This window comes from Parasteatoda tepidariorum, chromosome 10 (genome assembly GCF_043381705.1).
Source record: "Parasteatoda tepidariorum isolate YZ-2023 chromosome 10, CAS_Ptep_4.0, whole genome shotgun sequence".
In the NCBI taxonomy this organism is placed as follows: domain Eukaryota; kingdom Metazoa; phylum Arthropoda; class Arachnida; order Araneae; family Theridiidae; genus Parasteatoda; species Parasteatoda tepidariorum.
This window is the reverse complement of record NC_092213.1, coordinates 57,937,305-57,956,773: the sequence shown is the minus strand read 5'-3', so window position 1 is coordinate 57,956,773 and position 19,469 is coordinate 57,937,305. Positions and strand designations below refer to the sequence as shown.

The 19,469-nt window shown below is 30.4% G+C and overlaps 1 protein-coding gene across 1 annotated transcript in view; it reads right to left on the bottom strand.

The window, feature by feature from the left end:
• LOC107449852 (retinal Mueller cells isomerohydrolase) overlaps window positions 1–18,834 on the bottom strand; it is a 21,093-nt gene extending 2,259 nt beyond the window's left edge. The window contains exons 1-9 of the mRNA XM_021146926.3: window positions 18,678–18,834; window positions 11,862–12,120; window positions 10,972–11,113; window positions 8,951–9,086; window positions 7,136–7,359; window positions 3,336–3,611; window positions 2,026–2,116; window positions 1,519–1,628; window positions 1,326–1,440 (exon numbers count right to left, since the gene is read on the bottom strand). Of these exons, the coding sequence (XP_021002585.2) occupies window positions 1,326–1,440; window positions 1,519–1,628; window positions 2,026–2,116; window positions 3,336–3,611; window positions 7,136–7,359; window positions 8,951–9,086; window positions 10,972–11,113; window positions 11,862–12,120; window positions 18,678–18,765 (1,441 nt within the window). The 5' untranslated portion in view covers window positions 18,766–18,834. The remainder of the gene's footprint in view (window positions 1–1,325; window positions 1,441–1,518; window positions 1,629–2,025; window positions 2,117–3,335; window positions 3,612–7,135; window positions 7,360–8,950; window positions 9,087–10,971; window positions 11,114–11,861; window positions 12,121–18,677) is intronic.
• Window positions 18,835–19,469: the final 635 nt, after the last annotated feature.

The window sequence follows — 19,469 nt, the reverse complement described above, 5'->3', positions numbered from 1 at the left end:
TTTTTTTTTTTTTTTTTTTTTTTTTTTTTTTTTTTTTTTTTTTTTTTTTTTTTTTTTTTTTTTTTTTTTTTTTTTTTTTTTTTTTTTTTTTTTTTTTGATAAGCAAATTAAAATATCTCTCTAATATAGAATAATGATAGTGGAAAGTCTTAGAAATAGCTAAATATTATTTAAATAACAAAATGAGTATAAATAGTGACAAGTTATTTATTTTAAAATCTAAACACTCAACAGTTCAATAAACAAACGTACTTAAATAAATAATAATAATTGATAACCAGTCTGAGCATAGTGCAAGGTTGAGAATGCTCATTAATAAATAAAATAATTATTTAAATTATTGTTTGCATGAAATTATCTTTGGGTAGGCTCATTTTATAATTTTGTGCAAAATGTTTTGGAATGGCTTTCAAAACTTCCCTAGGTGTAGCAAAAAGTGCAATGATGATTAAGGAGCCTATACATTCGCCTGATCTAGACCATTTGAGATTATAGTATTCAGATTGTGGCTACACTCTTTATTTTGATGATTAAAATTCTATATTCATTAAAGAACAGTATGTTTATTCAAATCACGATTTTATGATTGATTTTAGTTGACCTAATTAATTATTATGTTTGAAGTTGACCGTCTAATACATCAAAATTGGTTTTTAAAGCGTGAAATATTTTGAGCTATAATTGTTTAAGTTGCTATTATTCATTTTACCATACCCTCCAACATTTGAGGTTCTTGCGAAGGATTTTTTCCAATTTTAATCTGAGTCAGAAAATTTCAAAACAAACGATTTCTCATTAAATTTAAAAACGTCACAATGAACTGTGGAAACTAGTAATTGGTGCACCGGGGTACTAGTAATTGGCGTACCTGGTCAGAAAGGCCACCTCTGTAAATGATATGATTACAAACTGAATCAAAGGCCATTGATGTTAAAATTATTTGGGTTAGTAAACTTGATGTTAGATAGTTAAATAATATTGTGGAAAAAGAAGGTAGAAAGGATAGCACAAAACAGGGATAACACGGACAGGTAATAACATATACGAACAAATGAAGAAAATATATTACTTCATTTATCTATTATTATTTATTTTTTATTCATAATTATTAACAAATAAGCAGTTCGAAACGTGACAATACCACCAAACTACTTTTATATATCTGCTTAAACTAATTATATGTAGTGGTAGACTAAATTATTATATGGAAATTCAGTAATAGTTGAAGGGTATGCTGTGCCCAATTTAAATTTTTGCTCAGTAAAAACCTCATCGCCTTCTGAATCTAGGATTGAGAACCATTATTTTTAATAAAATCATTGTACCTGAGTCTTCATCAGCATTTTCTGAGTTAGGATCAGAAATAAATACAGGCTCTGATGGTACAGCTCCTTCATCAAACCAAGAAATGGATGTTTTGTTTTCAACATCTCCTTTAATCTATAAAAAGATGGATCTGACTTAATTTTTATTAAACATATTGTCAAATTCTATTTTACTACAAAATTTAAATCTTACCAAACAATTCTCCGAAGTTTTTCCATTTGTTGCAACAGCATAATAGTATTTGTACTTCTTTCCATTGTATTTTTCATAATTTATTCTCGGTAATTCTGTAAACCATACATCTGAAAATAATTTTAACATTTGTGGGTTATATCAAAATTTTATATTTCAAATTATTTTTGTTGAGACTTATTAGCTATTCAAGCATCAGAAGTTCTGGCCTTAAAATATATTTGAGTGCCTATCCTACTTTTCCGATAAGTTGGCTCGTTTCTTTTCCTTTCAAATTATTTTTCTCTCTTCCCGAACTTGATTACTATTAAAATCTTATTTTATAAAAAAATATCTATCTGATGTTCATTCACTGAGGTGTGTTCTTTCACTGGTTGGTTTACCTTAGTTCAATGTAAATTACATGTAATCAATTGGAGATTAAAGTTTCTGTAATTCTTGTATTTTATTTTTGTTAAAAAGAAACAATAAAAATGTTAAAGCATTAAAATAAAAAGGAAGCAGCACCTGTTAGTAATTCGTCGGTACAGAAAATTGTACCATCTTCCAATTTCTTAGCTGTAGCTGTTGTGTTTGGCAATTTTACAAGATTTTCATCCTAAAATCATAAATGTTGAGAATATTTACAAAGTAAATAAAATTATAGAAAAATATACAGCATTTATTTGGGGTAATTTAGTTTGAATGTTAAAATGCTTTGTGCCCATGCTTTAACCAATATTGTCGCACCGTTTTTGTTAGTTCTATTTTATGTATAAATAATTTTTGGAGGAAGCCTATCATCCTGACAATTTTGCCTTCTCCGCGTTATTGATAGTTTATACTGTATCTAACTGTTTTTATCTTATTTTATTTACTTTGTATCTTATAACTTACGTACTATTTTTACCCATTTTAATTTTAACAAATTTACACTTTTATTAATTAAATTACTTTCGAATGCATTTGTGTGTTAATACGGTTTTATAAATTTTACATATTTTAATAAGATAAATTTCTTGTAAAATAAATTTGTATTTGCGAAAATTTAATATTAAGATTAATATGTAACTATCATTCGAAAAACCGCTTGTTTTCTGCCACATTTCACTGCATTCAATTAAATTCAAGCCAAGTCAATGGGCCAAAATGTTAGCTGCTCCTTAACTAAACGGTCTGAAATTTTCGATTTGGTTTAACTATTAGGTTGATTTTAATGATTGCGGTTACATTTCGTAGTTCAAAAAAATCCAAATTTGATAACAAAAATTATGTTGTTGAAAAAAATTTACAGTTTTGTGACTAACTTCGTACTGGAAAATCGATCGTGTACCAAAAATTACATCACTAACTCAAACCATTTAGGTTTGAATTCTTTTTTTTTTTTTTGTGCAGTGTGCTAATTGTAGAACTCTTTTACTACATCAGGAGAACTTTAACTTACGTCATCGCTTTGTATTTCATTACAATGTAATGTTTTAACCTGTTTTATGCAATTTTATCCGATTTACACTTTTATCTGATTTAATTGACTCCTGGATGTTTTGTGTGTTATGCATAGTTTTAACAATGCATTTTGACAAAACAAATATGCTTTTTTCTTACATTTGTTGAAAGAAAACCGTTTGTTTGGCGTAGCCTGTTCTTTTTTGCGCCTTTAAACCCCACATTCAATTCAATTAACTTGCATCATGGATATTAGAGTATAAAAAAGTAATTTCAGTATAATTTTCGATGCTTAAAGAAATCAGAAAAGATAAAGAATTGAATTTAGATTGGTTTGTTTATATGTACAAATATGTATATGTTTTTATGCATAAATATAACACCAAACGTACCTTGTTTTTTCCTTCTACTTTAAGAGGTAGAACAAATCTCTTCGTCCGTGAATTTACAATACCATTAGGGCAATGGGGATTATTTTTAAAGAAATCTTCAAGAGCTTTTATGTAAAGCTTATTCACAATCTCTCCATCGTCGTAAACGCAAAGATCAACTACAAGCTGATCATCTTCTTCATAAGCATTGATATGATGAAAGACAAAAAAACCTTTAGAGAGGTACACGGTGTTCAGCAGTTCCCCATCAGATCGACGTGCGACGTGGAAGCGACACTAAAAGAAAAAAAAAAGATTGTAGATTAAAAACGCGTGAACAAATATAAGTACAAAACTCTTTCTTCATTAATTAACATTTATAATTGTATCGACTTAAAATTTGTCTCATTGAATTCAGCAAATTGAGTGAGACAAATATACGGAAAAATAATGAATACGAAAAAAAGAAAGCTTAGAAATTTATTTCATATTTCACGAATTTACGTAATCTCTGTGTAACTACGTATACGTACAAAATTGTTTTTATTGTTACGTGTTTGTCGTTGTTACGTACATATAACTGAACCTTAATAATTCCTTGTATAATTCTTGTAGATTTGGGTTTTGTCGCATTCTCAGTGTAAAATAATTCATAAACAATTTCTCACTTTCCTAGGAAGTAATGCTTAAGATTCTGACCACCTTTTTCACTTCCCAATACCGTGTACAATGTGCCCATCAACTCTTTTTACTACTTAATTAAAAAGTACGGTACTTTTCCATTATACCGGCGCAAATCTCGCCAAGCAGACTTTATTGGCCGCAACACACAGCATACACATTAAAAAAAACTGTTAATAAATGGTTCAATTTTTTCTTTTTTTACTTCAGAGACATAAACATTTTAATATCACACCTAAAATATTTTCAAAAGGGTCCTCCGTGTGCCTTCTCCACATAAATTCCCCAAGATAACTTTCGGGATGATAGCGGGCCGTTCCTCTGTGTTTCTTATTTCACCATTTAGCGCTGCTCTACAGCCACTCCATTTTTTGCTTGTGCGTCCAAGTTTCCGGATCGATTAAGTTGTACTTATGATTCACTTTGAAATGTTCGAAACTTTCATCTTCTAGCTTACTAGTCAGTATAATTTCCATGAATCGGAATATATTATAGTTTTTTTCTTGATATTTTTCTTAATTGCCTTCAATAAAGTGTTAGTGGATCGGTTTTTCAACTCCACAAGGAAACATTCGTTCGTTTTCCGACAGACTCTACCGAATATCCATTGTTGTGATAGAATCCTACCCGCCTTGTTTTTTCGCTTTCGTCCACTTCGACGATCATGCCAGGTCCTCCTATTTTCCGTTGTTCACGTTTAAGCAAAAAATTCACACAAACCTCATGCATGAGTCTACACAATTGTTCCGTGTCTAATTTCCAACTGCTTTTCACATCATATAACTGAAGTTAATTCTTCACTCCAACAATATATAAACTCTTCAAAAAGCTCAATTTCGATGACTGAAACCATGTGCCTTTACGGTTTCTTTTACAGCGGACAAGATGAAAGGTTGCAACGCCCTTGAATTTCATCTTCGCATTTCATGATTCTTATCACAAATTGCGATTTCAGCTAAAACGCCTTTCCCTTGAAAGAATCTGGCTGCTTCTTTCTCTGTTTTAGGCAAATCCCAAATTTTCTTTGCTTTTTGCGTAAATTTTTCGTATCAAGAAAAAGACGTGACTCATGGGAAAAAAATGGCAGTGACTTGCTTTGAAAATGGGGAGGCAAAAGGTTTCCAGATTTCACAACTACAAATACAGTAATGACATTAAATTAGCTGTAACGGGTTAATAATAATCTTGCAATTAGATATAGAAAAGCCTGTAGAATAAAAAAGCCTGTTGCAATAAAAAATCAAATTCGAAAACCAAAACTATGTTCTAAAAAATCAAAAACTCTCTGATGTTTCATGAAATCTCGTGCTTTTATTTATTTTATTCGTGCTTTTGCTAACCCGATAATTTTTACTATTTTTAGACTTTATAACTCCTCACCCCTTGGAAGAACTTTTCCAGAGAAAACAAAGGAAAAGTTATTTATGAACTTTGTATTTTGTGTATTTCTTTAAACTTATGGTTAAAACCAATGCATTATGTTACAATCAAAACAATTCACTTTTAAAATAGGTTGGTTGGTTCTAATGCCACTTGCCATTCTAGAAAGCCTGCGTGGTGAAACCGAGCAGATTTAAGGCAGAGGGGCGCTTCTTGTTTTTCAGTGGCGCCATCTATGGCCAAGAATTCGACTTCCGCCGCATCATACGTCACACCTGTTTATAAGGCATCCATTCATTCATCCACAGATCGTAATTTTGACCTGAATCAGAGAACGATCGATGTCCAATCTAGTACCCCCAGAGGTATTGGTTTGTTATGGGAACATGGGGGACTTTGCGACTCTACAGAATTTTTACGTGCATCAGTCACCAACTACACGGGGAGTCTTCGACCGCCGGGGTTCGAACCTACGAACTGTCGGACATGGGTCCAGCACCCTACCGACCAGGCTATCCCGGTCCATTTTAAAACTAAATTTTCTAACTGTCAAATTAAATGCAACATACAATTTTTACATTAGAAGTGATGTATAATATTTAACTTTATAACTTAAAGTTACTAAATTATTTTTCGACTCTTGCAGTAAACATTGGTAGACAATTCACTTGTAACTCAATTTAGATATCAAACTAAAATATTCAAAATAAAATTAGAATGTGAATAAATACTATAATTTAACTTCACATAAAATAAATACAATGAAATATAACTATTTACATACGAGTACATACAATATCTAAAAACTGAATCTAACTAGATCTTTTTTTATTTTTTTTTTTATCAAAATGCTTATTTTTATCTTGATGTCACTAGCCATAAAACCAAACAAAATACTAAACACTTTCAATCTTCACATAATTAGATTCTAATGCGAATCTTATTAATATTTATATGCATAACTTAGAAAAATAGCATAATTTAAGAACTCGTTTTTAAGAACTCTAACTCTCTCTTTTTAAGAACTCTTTTTTTCTCTTCTTTTAAGAACATTTTTCTAGCAATCAAATTCGCTTAACACCTATGTTTCATTTTAAAGTATAATACTTTTAAACACTTTATTAAATTAAACTTAACTGATTCAATTTCAAAAAATTCAATATATTTTTCTGCGACCATCATAATTTAAACTTTAGTTTAAACTTCCATAATAATCTCATTTTTGTACGAGTTTTTTTTTTAAGTAAATCTAATTTATGAATAAGAAAATAAAACTAAACTGTACAAACCATTTATAATTATATAAACAGTCTTTAAAACAAAGCAAAATAATTAAAGAAATAGCAAAAAAAAAATTATTATTTAAATAAAAATAATTTGAAGTAAAATAATAAAAAAAAAACTTTTTTGTAGAACTATTTAAACTTTTTTTTATAGTTTAGTTCAAGAACAGTAAACATAAATTTTAACTGTCTTAGTTCTTCTCTTTTTCTTCTTTTTTTTTATTGCGATTTGATTATTGTTATTGATTTGATTATTGCGATTTGATTATTATTTTTACAATTCACCTGTCCCAATAATATTGCCAAGTGTCAAATCTTTCGCAATAATATTCAGAAGAAGAAAAAAAACCTGAATTTGATTAGGCGATTTGTAAAAACTAATATATTAAATTAATTGCGCCATTGAATAATGGTGTAACATAAGTGATAAAAAGAAGATTATTGAAAATAAGATTGATTCAAATGAATGTAACTCACTGGCTGGCTATCATTCCAGGAGAGAGCATCAGCAAACGTTGATGATTTGGTGATTAAAGAAGACACAGCTAACTTCGTATAAGATAACTGAAGAGGTTGTTCCACAAATATAAAATAATTTTCGCTCATACCAAAGCTGTGATGATAGCTGAGGGAAAAGTATTTTGAAGACGGTATGGTACAAACAACTGAAGCTTTTTCAAATGTGTTATCAGACTCTTTTTCTACAATTAAATGGTTGGATAAAATTCATTATTTTAATGTTCTTATCAAAAGCATACTAATATACTATTAGTACAACATGACAAAAAAAATTGCTATCTGAATAACTTTAGTTCTAATGATGCCCCACTGAATAGTTCAAACGGTCATGCCTTTATATCGCTCAAGGACTGCAATAGTGGCACAACTCGAAAAACAAGCGTTTTGGACTAAGAACAGGTGTAAATATAAAAATACACATTCTTTTCTGCAACAATACTAGCACAACTCATAATTTAACTTGAAGGTAATCTTCGTTTAAGCAAACTATAGCATTTCTTGTGCATTTTTCTTAGCAATGAAAACTTTAAACCCACTTATCTCAAAACATGTTTTTTTTAGTTGTATAGCTATTGCAGCTCATATACTGATGCTAAACTAAAGTAGTTTTTATGCCGGATTTTTTAATTTGATTACCTCAATAAATAATACTTTTTTGCTAACAGATTAAGATTTTTAAATATTTGGGGAGAGTAGTCGCAATCTGAAAAATTGGGTCCCAATAGTTTTAGTCAAGAGAATGATCGAAGATAGTATTAGTTTCACTTTTTACGCATTTTGCGATAGTTCGATAACTTATAAAATGAATCTAAAACTTATATTTAACGCAATTATAAAACTCAATTATCTGATAGATAATCGAGTTTTCTAATTGCGTTTAATTCTATGCGCGAAATAATTTTTAAAACCTAGTCCGTTGAGATAGCGTTTGCGTAGCATGTTGGGGAGGTGGAAGGGAATTAGTACTTAACAGGACGCCATACCAAGGTCGAAACTATTAATCGCAAATTGTGTTTCACCTCCAAAACTAATTTAAAATTTACAGTGTAGAATAAGTGAGTCCAGATAAACCTAGAGTAAGCTATGAAGTTACAAATACTGAATAGAAAATTTTTAAATGATAACTTAGGATTGCGCAACGGAGAAATTCTCCTCCTGTAATTTGTTTACATTTTAATATTTTGAAGCATTTTTTTCAGCAACTTGGTAACTTACTCTAGGTTTGCTTGAACTTACTTTTTCTTTCTTTCAAATTAGTAATGAGGGAGAAAGAATTCGCGACGAAAAATTAAGAGGACGCGGTATAGCTTCCTCTTAATTGATTAATTAATCTTAAGCTGAGTTCATAATTTTTATTGAATCGTCACTTGTACTTTTCAATTGATATTTTAGTAATAAAATTATTTTTAGGTATTTACATTTGGAATGAAACGAAATATGACAATTTACAGTCTCTTGCTCCAAGATCTAATACTATACTACTAAAAGAACTATTTTTTTAAAAAAATTTTTATTAATAGCACTGCTGTAAGTATTTTAAAATGACCTTGTACTAGCATTGACTGTTTTATACATTTAAAAAATTTAATTGAATTTCAAAATATCATTTTTTTGGTATGTCACTAACAATATTTCCAATAATAACTAGCTTCAAAACTTTCCATACATACGATTTTTACGAAAAGATTCATACTCTACGATTTTTACGAAAATTTCATAATAATTTTAGAAGTAAAAAGTAATATTATTAGAAAATGGTTGAAGTAAAGTTACCCTTTGGGGGAAATTTTAAAATCTTGTACTGTGGATGCATTTTAAAAACGCTTCCTACGTTATAAACTGTGCCATCTGTTCCTTCGTGCGCATGAGCAACAGCAGCAGTGACAGGAAGATAACTACTCAAATTTACCTACAAAATAGATGAAAAGTATTAAATAAACATTAAAAATTGTCATTAGGTACAAGAATTACGATGATTTCTTTATCGTAAGTTTCACAACTACATCCCTGCTCATTTCTTTGATTAAGTAGCGTGAGTTGTTCTGGTGTAATTTTTTTCTGGTGTAACGTTAAAATAGGAATAGCAATGATGGACATTTAGTACTTGAAAAGCAGTGGAGATTTAAGAAGAAAATAAAAGTTTAAACAAGTCAAATATATCAAATCTACATGATATTTATACAAATGAAATAGTGCTACTGTTCTTTTTTATTTAACAGTTTTAAATATAAACTGCTAAATCAAATGAACTCATATCAGAAACGATACGACTATTTGTTCAAACACTTCTAAACTTATAAATCTNATCGCTATTATAATCAAACTCACAATATTCTAGCATAAAATTATAAGTGGTCATAGGAATAGTGGTTGTTAGAAATCTCACTACCAATACAACAAAAAAATTCACCGAGTATATCTCTCATGGGCTGCAATAGTGGCACAACTCAAAAAACACACGATTTGGACTAAGAACAGTCGACTAATAAATATGAAAATGCACAGCCTTTCAGCAGCAGTACTAATACAATTCAACTTGAAGGTAATCTTCGTTTAAGCAAACTAAAGCATTTCCTATGCATTTTCTTTAGCAATGAAAACTTTAAACCCACTTACCATCTCAAAACATGATTTTTTGAGTTGTGCCGCTGTTGCAGCCCATGAGCGATAAACTCTGCTATTATAATTAATCTATCTTATTAATTTACGTTATTTCGTTACAACCAGAGCCTGACTAAACTAAACCTGCTAGAAAAAGGAAGGCCTCAGCACGGATCAATTTAGTAGTCCGATGTGACGAAGTTAACTGTACAGTAGATGAAAAATAAGAAAGATGTCATTACGTTCGGGGTACTAAGCTGCGCAGTGGTTGAAAATACGAAATATGTCATTACGTTTGGACTACTAAAGGATATTTATGGTAACCCGTGCTGAGGCCTGTTCTTTTCTAGAAGGTGTTGAACTAAGGCCCCAAATCAAATGGAAAGTTTACTTTTACGTTACAGTCTTTGGTGAACTTTTTTTTAAAACAAAATATCAGCATACTCTAATATTAGTCAGTTTTATGTTAGCTTCTTCATTAATCTATAGAATGAATACAAATTTAGTAAATCCATGGTTTTCTAGGGCGGAATTCAGCTAAATTTTCGTAATTGCGATGGACAAATTTTGCCAATTAAAAACTTGTATTTTTAAATTTCGCAAAATGCAATATGTTGACAAAAATATGGGTTTCTGATTGGCTTAATTGAGCCATCGTAATTGCGAAACTTTAGCTTAATTCCACCATAATGTTAGCAAGGATATGAATTTTTCGCAGCTAGGTGACAAAGTTAACTGTCAGAAAATTGCATTCTACATGAAAATCATAGAATTGTCAGAAAATCAATAAAATGGCAGAACGATATTTCGTCTGATTATTAGAGGAAGGGGGACTTAATGGCTATTTTAGGTTCTAGTCAAATTTCTTGTTATATATCTATAATCAGGCGAAAAATTTAAATAAGTTTATAAAGTTCGGTTCTTCATTACTGAAGTAGTGAAGAAGAGGAGGGCCCCAAAGAGGTTTTTGCCCCGGACCCCAATTAGGCTAAGTTGGGCCCTGGTTACAACAGCTAAAAAAGAGGAAAACAGTACGTATATCTTCTTACCCTTTCCAAGCTTTCTAATGTGACAGGATCAATCTTCCAAATAGCATTTGACTCGGTACAAGCATATGGTTCATTAGCATACATAATGACATTTACTAAGNACAACAGCTAAAAGAGAAGAAAACAGTACGTATATCTACTTACCCTTTCCAAGCTTTCTAATGTGACAGGATCAATCTTCCAAATAGCATTGGACTCGGTACAAGCATATGGTTCATTAGCATACATAATGACATTTACTAAGTCATTATCTGTTAGTCCAGTACCTTTAAAAAAACTAGTAAACCTGAAATTTTAAAAAAATTTTGAATTTAAAAAATAGTTGTTTACATTAAATTAGCAATTTAAGAGAGCGTTAAATGAAGCTTTAAAGATGTATTTTAATGTTTCCGTAGATTGTATTGTTTTGGAGAAACCTTTTTACCACTATAGCTCGCCTCTGAATGATAAAAACTCGAAAACCGAGTTATTTTTGTAACTTGGAATAGTTTGTGTACAAGTAGCAAATTCTTAGGTATGTACCGGATAGCATAAAAACAATCTTTACTTTTGTGTACAAGTAGCAAATTCTTAGGTATGTACCGGATAGCATAAAAACAATCTTTACTTTTACTCAAGCTGGTAATGCCATTTAAGGTTTGCAGGGTCAAGGCGCATAATTTCTGAACCATTCAAAAAAATTTCGACATATTTAGAAATGAATTATGTAAAAATATTCGGAATTTCCTGCAAGCATTGAAATTTTTTGTTGAAAAGTTTCAATGCTTGCATATTTGTGTTGTCAATGCGTTACCCTTATTCATTGAACTGTATGGCCGATTTTGCAAACATTGATACGTTACGTCATTACATTTTATAACGTAGATAGTCCCGTCATTCAAACGGTAAGCCCTCCCCAGTAATGACTTTATGCGTAATTTCAGTCTGAAAGAAAGTGGCTTTTATTTTTTATAGGTATTAAGAAGATTTAACGTGTAGTGCCTAGAAAATTAACGTGCTTTTTTCATAATAGCATATTCTTTTTTGAAAATTACCTCTGAAATATCGTTTTGCAAGGATCAGGTACGCCAAGTGTGCCGAACTCATGCGCTACTATTCTGTTGGCTTTCGTGTTGATTTGGTATGCGTTGCTTCTCACAAATTTGTTTTGGTACGTCACTTTACCATCTTGTACACCAAATCGGTGCACCAATGCCATTCCATCAAACAGGTGTTTGTATTGATCGGGACCGATTTTCAGTAATCCTGATCCGTTTCTGAGAAGAGAGCCTTTCAGCCATTTCGGAATTTCTCCTATAAGATATTAAATATAAGTTAAATGCATTTACAAAATCATAACTATAAAAAAGAAACTATATACATTTATGATGTGATCATAACAATGTTTGTTGTGCCATTTGCCTACTGGGCTGTCTCCAACTGAAGCGCCTTCTTGGTTGTCTTTGGCCTTTGCCAAATCTCTAGGGCTCAGCTCCTAGCGAGTTCACTGTAGAGATTCTCGCAGCAGTTAAAGAGGAAACGCTGTCTTTTGGAGATAGACCAGTATTTCCCATAGAGCTTTCACCAATGGTTGCTGCCTTTTTCTCTCTCCCCCCCCCCACCACATTCTGTGTGCTCACAAATTGTGGGTCTCCTATTCATCTTCATTTTTAATAATTTGAAACTACCTTTTAAATATAAATTTATCTGAAATTTTACTAAATTTCAATAACATGATGATACTTTATTAAATTTTGATACCTTCTCCCTGGAGCACACAGGGAGGACCTGGATCTCCGTGGGTTGATATACCCTTCTGCCAATTCATGTATCTTCTCTTCTGCAACGTAACATCTGTTTTACCAAAGTTAAAAATAAAAACGGATTCCTTGATAAATTCGTCTTTCCTTTTGAGATCAGGTATCTAAATTTGTGCTTGTGACATCTCTTTAATTTAAATTAAAATAGCACGTATACTTATTTTTTTATTGAAGTTTAATGTATTCTTAAGGTTGATCTTGGACACAAGAAAATTATCTGACTAAAAATTGATTAAGAAAAGAAGAGAAAAAGAGAGACAATCAAAAAATGCATTACTTTTAACAAAAATAAAATACTAATATAATGTTAGCTTACACAATATTTTTGAATAAAAATTCTAAATGAATTCGTAAAAGTATCGCCTTTATGATGAAGTCCGAAGTTAATTAGAATGAAACTTAGGGTGATGTTTCTCTATGTAGGTTTACTCCAGTAGGTCTACGTGGGTTAGTCTTCAAAATGTGTTGCATAGAACTCTCTATATCTGAATTTGTGCTTGTGACATCTCTATAATTTAAATTAAAATAGCACGTATACTTATTTTTTTATTGAAGTTTACTGTATTCTTAAGGTTGATCTTGGACACAAGCAAATTATCTCAATAAAAAAAACATCGCTCTGGAAAAAGAAAAGAAGAGAAAAAGAAATTTATCTTTTCTTTACTTAATTCAATCTGCGAGGGAGTGACGTATTTTCTCCATAATACCCTTGAGACTAACCACGTGCCTTTCTTTTCAAGCAAATTCTGCAAGGTCAAGTGACAAATCAAAAATCAAGGCCAACTCTAAGTATAAAACAAATGTTTTCAACACAAGTTACCCTTCGGTGTTATTTAGTTGCACTATTTTTATCATAATTTTAATTAAGAGTACAAATAATTTGCAATTTTGTTTAATCAATCGAGATGCTTAATCAAAAATGAAGAAAGTAGGAGAGAGTTCATCCAGACCAAAATATTCGAATTATAGCGTTAAAATATTCGAATCAAAATTTCAGTTAAAAAAAAGAATATAAAAACCTATTTTACCAATATACTCATTTTTTTAAATTTAATTTTTCCCATTTAATTTTACAACGAATAATGAAATTTTGCATGATTATAAAATTTTTGAGTTAAATTTTTTTTTAACATATCATAAAAAAATGGTTTTAAACCGTTTCTGATTGTTGTTTTTTGTGTAATCTTTTTAACTAAACATTTCTTGTGATAGGATCGTTAATTAAAGAAGAAAATCAGGAAATATTTTGCTATTATCGCCATAATTATGTAATTTATATTTGCATGTAAATTATGTAAGTTTTCTTAATTAACGACATTTTTATACAGTTCTATTTTGATTATATATTTCCATAATAATATTTTATGATAAAGGTAATTAGTTATGGTTTTAAAATTAAGAGCAAATAAGTTATATTTATTTTATATTATATATACTGTGTTCGGTTAACACATGCAATTAAAATAATAAATAATTATTTAAAACTCTTTAATAATATTAAGAATTAACTTTTACACTATTGCTAAATACCCTATATGATTGCTGAGAGAAAATTATAACAAGTTCTGATGGAGTTGCAATTGTAACTGAGGTTAAAGGACTGAGAATACTTCTTACCAAATTATACCGTCTCCTTATATTTTTTTTTAAGTATGACAGATTTAAGGGAGGAAACTGAATTATGGAGGTAAACTTGTCTACTTGTTTGGAAAACTATTGGTACCATCAAGAACATATCTCAAGGCTTGCGAATCAGAATACGCGCAAGAAACTCAACCTTTCGAATTCGGGTGAATTATTCATTAACATCGGAATTACACGAGATCTTTGAAACCGTCAAGAAGAAGGTTCAGGAAAGGATTCCTCCGGCTAAACTAGGACTAGGTATGAGACGTCTTAAGAATACCTTGAAAAATGGAATCCTTATCCAAATTGAGTCCAAAAACGAACTTAAATCGAAGCGTCAGCCAAGACTTGGCTTAAAAAATTCAATTGCTCATTGCACCGATCATTAAGAACCCAGGGATGGATCTTTACGATATTGATTCTCGCGTCACCAAGTAAACTCTAGGGATCCGTTTAAAAATTTCAAATGAAGAATTGAAAAATACGGAGTTTTCTATCAAGAAAAAAAAATGGAAGCTATTGGATAGACGATGTAATGCCATTGGTCGACATAAAAGAGTTACGTTCAATTCCTCCGATGATACAAGTGCTATTGATTTGGCCATCTGTAAAGTAGCTGCGAATGCGAAGTTCAAGTTGGGGTATGAAACTAACCACCATGTTCAGAGTGAGATCTCCCCTAGCCTAATTTTGATCGAATCACTCATCAGGAGAAAAATATGCAATTCCCTAGTTCATCTCCCACCTTTTGTGATGTTTGACAGGGCATTGTGTCGTTAATTTTTTTTGTTTTGCGTTTGAAACAAACGTTGGTTCGCTGCTGATGGTGTTGTCCATCAAGGCGGAGGACACTTCCATGAGTTTGTGTGCTTTATGTTACTTTCCTGAAGTTTTCCAGCTGTCTTCACGATTTATACAATCACCGTGTGGGCTTAGACACCGCGCCTCTGCCCCTTTTGTCTGGCGCTTATGGTGCTCAAACGCACAGTTACCGGCCGAAAGACTCGCAAGGTCCTCGCATTCTGCGTACTGGCCTTAAGGGATTGGATCGCATAAAGTTGAACTAATACTTATAGTAAGTATTTAAAAAAAAAATTTATTGATAATAATGAGCGGTGTTGCAGGTGAAATAAAATAGAGATGTTCAGATTTGTTCCGGTTAAATTCATAGAGCATTCAAGTTAAAGTTTATATTGCACTCAATCTAATATTTCAAGTGTATAGCGCAAAATGTTCCAACTATATTGAATACGATTTAAAACTTAAATACTTGCCTACAAGGATTTACGATAATGTAAAAATTTCTTGTAGTTGATCATAATTTTTAAGAACAAGCAGCCCGTAAATATTCAAATTTACAGGATTTTTTAAAAATAAATAAATGTGAAAGAAAGAAAAATAAAACTTTGGTTAAATTTTACTAAAATATAGGGCGTCAACAATGATTTTTAAGACTTCGTGTCAACCGGAATTGGTCGAGCCCTGCTCCCCACAATTTGATAACATTGCTACCACAAATGATAATTTTTCTCTAATTTCTTAAAATCTACTTTTAGCACTTATTTGTTGTTTTTTTTTGCACTTATTCATTTTTTAATAACTTATGACTTGTTTTTTTATAAAGGAATGGCTGAGATATTAAAAAGTGTGTTTTCTAATTCTTCGATTTAAAGAATATTATTTTTAAAAAAAATTTGGAATTCTTAAATGAGCTTGTAGCGTAACTATCACTATAAATATTAAATACCGAATAACTAGTATATAAGACATGTAAAATTGACACTAATTTGTTTTGGAATATGGCCAAAAATTTAAGAAAACCCATTCCAGTTAACCTACCACTAAAATATAATGATAAAGCAAAGATCTCTTCTACTGTTATGCAAGAACAGTTTTCACTTAATAATATCTCATGCCCTATTAACGATAATAATGTTAACTTAACTTATCATTAACTCAACCCCCAGTAATAATATTATGGATAACGCCAGCGATAATGAAATCATCAATATTATCAAAAAATTAAAGAATCGAAAGGCCCATGGCCACGATTCTGTTTCAAATGAAATGCTTAAAAATGCTCCTCCAAGTATAATATCAACTATAGCCCTATGACAGCTTTCTTAAGCTCAGATTGTATTATGTCAAAGTACTTTAAAACATAAACAACACAAACACACACTAATCATAACACCAGGTTGTGGCGCGCACGTTGAAGGAGCAACCCGAAAGGGTGTAACCGGGTGAGCCACACACCTGCTAACTTATACAGCGAGCAACCCGGTACGAGCGGTAATCACCGGGACGGTCGGGTCGCTGTGGAACACTTCTACACACATGTATATTCAGGGGTCTGTCTAGGTTTTTCTGAGAGGTGCCTATTTTGTGAAAATTTAGGCATAATTTGTGAAAAATAAAAAATTATATTTAAAAATCCAACACAAAAATATGGCAAGAATATGGATTTATCATTTCTTAAGGAATACAAAAATAAAATTTTAAGAAAAAGTATTTTGTGAAACTAGCGTTTTTCCTAAAATTAAATTTGTAAAAATACCGTTTTTCCTAAAGTTGAATTTGTGCAGGTACCGCTAAACGGTAGTAAATTCGGTCTGGACAGACCCCTGAATTATTGTAAATAATTTTCATTCGTTTTAATTATACCTGCTCATCCCATTTTTCTATATTGTTGTATATAGTTAAATTTTATTTTTGTAATTATCGAACGATTTTAATGTGCTCAACATCATTCTTGACAATGGAGTTTTCTCCAACCCTACCTTTTATATTTTACGACTGTTTTTCCTGTGTGTATATATATATGTCTTTACAGTTTATGACCAATAGAATAAGATGAATCAGTTAGTGGCGCTTCTCGCCAAACACTGAGATTTCAACCATATCCAGCATCCAGCAATTGATTCTATCTTGAGGTCCCTTTTGATAGAAGAAGGTTGACATAGTCGATTTATAATTCCCCACAAGCTTAATTAAATGTCGAATTGTGTGTCATTAAATGCCCTCCAGTCTATATTAAAATTCAAAAAGTACGCCAATTAATAAAAAAAATCGTCGTATATTCCTCCACAAAATTTTAGTAGACTGGAATTCACGCCAAAAATGTAAAAGAATTCTGAAATTTAATTCTTTTGCATAATAATTTAAAAGAAATAGGAAAATTTTTTTGCTAGTTTTAATCTTTTTAATTATGTATTTTTCTTATTTTTTTTCTCTAGAAGAAATTAGATAAATAGAAATTGATCAGATGAGAACCTAGCGAGCATAAGATTCACTTTAACAAAAAGAGAAAAAAAGAATAATATTGATATGATAAGAAACTAAAGTACATATAAAACTGATTTGAAAAGAAAAGAAATTGTAGTGTAAAATTAATATTGCTTCCAAAAAATTAAAGAATAAGATTTACATATAGTAATTTAAAATAAAATTGTTAAAAAGAAATTAATTTCGTTTTCCAAGAAAAAATATCAACTTAGTGTTGATCAGATAAAAACCTAGTGAGTATAAAAGGAATTCAAACGAAAAGAAAAAAAAAAGAATAAAAATTGATACGATAAAACGCTAAAATATTCATGAAATTGATTTTTAACAAATAAATATATCTATAAATTGTAGTGTAAAATAAATATTATTTTCCGAAAGTTTAAGAATGTGATATACATAAAGTAATTCAAAATAATAAAAAATTGTTTAAAATAAATTAAGTGTTTACCAAGTGTAAATAAGATAAAAGGAGTGAAAATTGATCTGATAAAACCCTAGAGTCTAAAATTAATATTAACAAAAAGAGAGAAAGAATAAAAATTGATAAAAGAACCTAGAGTATACATAAAATAGATTTTAGCAAAAAGAAATTGTAGTGTATGATAAAGGTTGCTTTCATAAAGTTTAAGAATAAAGTACACAGAAACCAAAATAAAATTGTTGACAATACATTAAACACGTTTTCCAAGAAGAAAAAACGAATATCTATAGTATAAAACTGATTCTAACAAAAAGATAAAAAATAGAATAAAAATTCATTTGATACCTTAAGCTACAACCTTAAAGCACATACAAAATTCATTTAAAAAAAGAAAAGGAATTGTAAAATAAATATTATTTTCATATACTTTAAGAATAAGATATATACATAATTTTAACCAAACAAAACAACAAGCGCTTCATCAATTTTCTTCTCTATGGGAAAAAAAAAAGTTTTATCAAAAAAATTTTTTTTTTATTTCTGCAGCAACGATCACCAGCTGCAATTGCTTGATACAAAAAAAAAAAAAAAAAAAAAAAAAAAAAAAACTCAACCATGTGACTTAGTTCTAGTGTTGTTAGTTCAAGGCCACTAAATACGCTTAATGCTCTGAATAACGGATTTTTACAAAATCGATGTTAGTGAAATATTGTATTTACCTTTTATTTCTCCTTCAATAGGAGAGGAAGATTCCTCTGTACAAGATCTCAAAAAAGGAATATACAAACTTGCTGGTTTGCCTTCCATGCTTAACGATAGTTGAGTGACGCAGCCCTTTCTGAGGCGAAAATTGTCAACAAACTATAGATGTCGCTACGAGCAAGGGATACTTAAAGAGGATGATATAATATAATATGCGATCTCCGTTAAGTATATGCAAACAAACCACACGTGCATTATTGATAAAAAAAAAGTTTTGGAAAAGAAAAAATGCTAAGAAAAGGCAACAAATCTTTCTAAATGGTATCAAAATTATCTCCAACATTTGTGATTGAAACGAATGGCGTTATTTTATATTTTGATATTTTTTTATTTTCTTCTCATTTATGATTTAAGAGAGTGTTTTATAGTCTTGTTCAGTGGTTTCCAACTAACATGAGGCCGGGGGCCACAATTAAAAGCACAAATCAAATGGCTGGCCGCAACTTTATCAAAATTTTATGTAGGACTCTTTTGTGTTTAAAGGAACATTAAATTTTACTGTCAGATTCTTACCAAATTGTACAAAACAAAAGTATTGAATTGCAAATTAAAATAAGAAGTAGATTTTTAAAAATATTTAATTACGTATTAAAAAATTCGGGTTACAATAGCTGTAATGTGCACCTATGTATTAAACAATTAATGTGCAACAGATATCTAATTGTTAAGATTAACTTTAAAAAGGTTGGTATTAAAACTTACATTGAAGCACACAAAATGTTCAGTGAGAATATTGAGGTTTGTCTGCT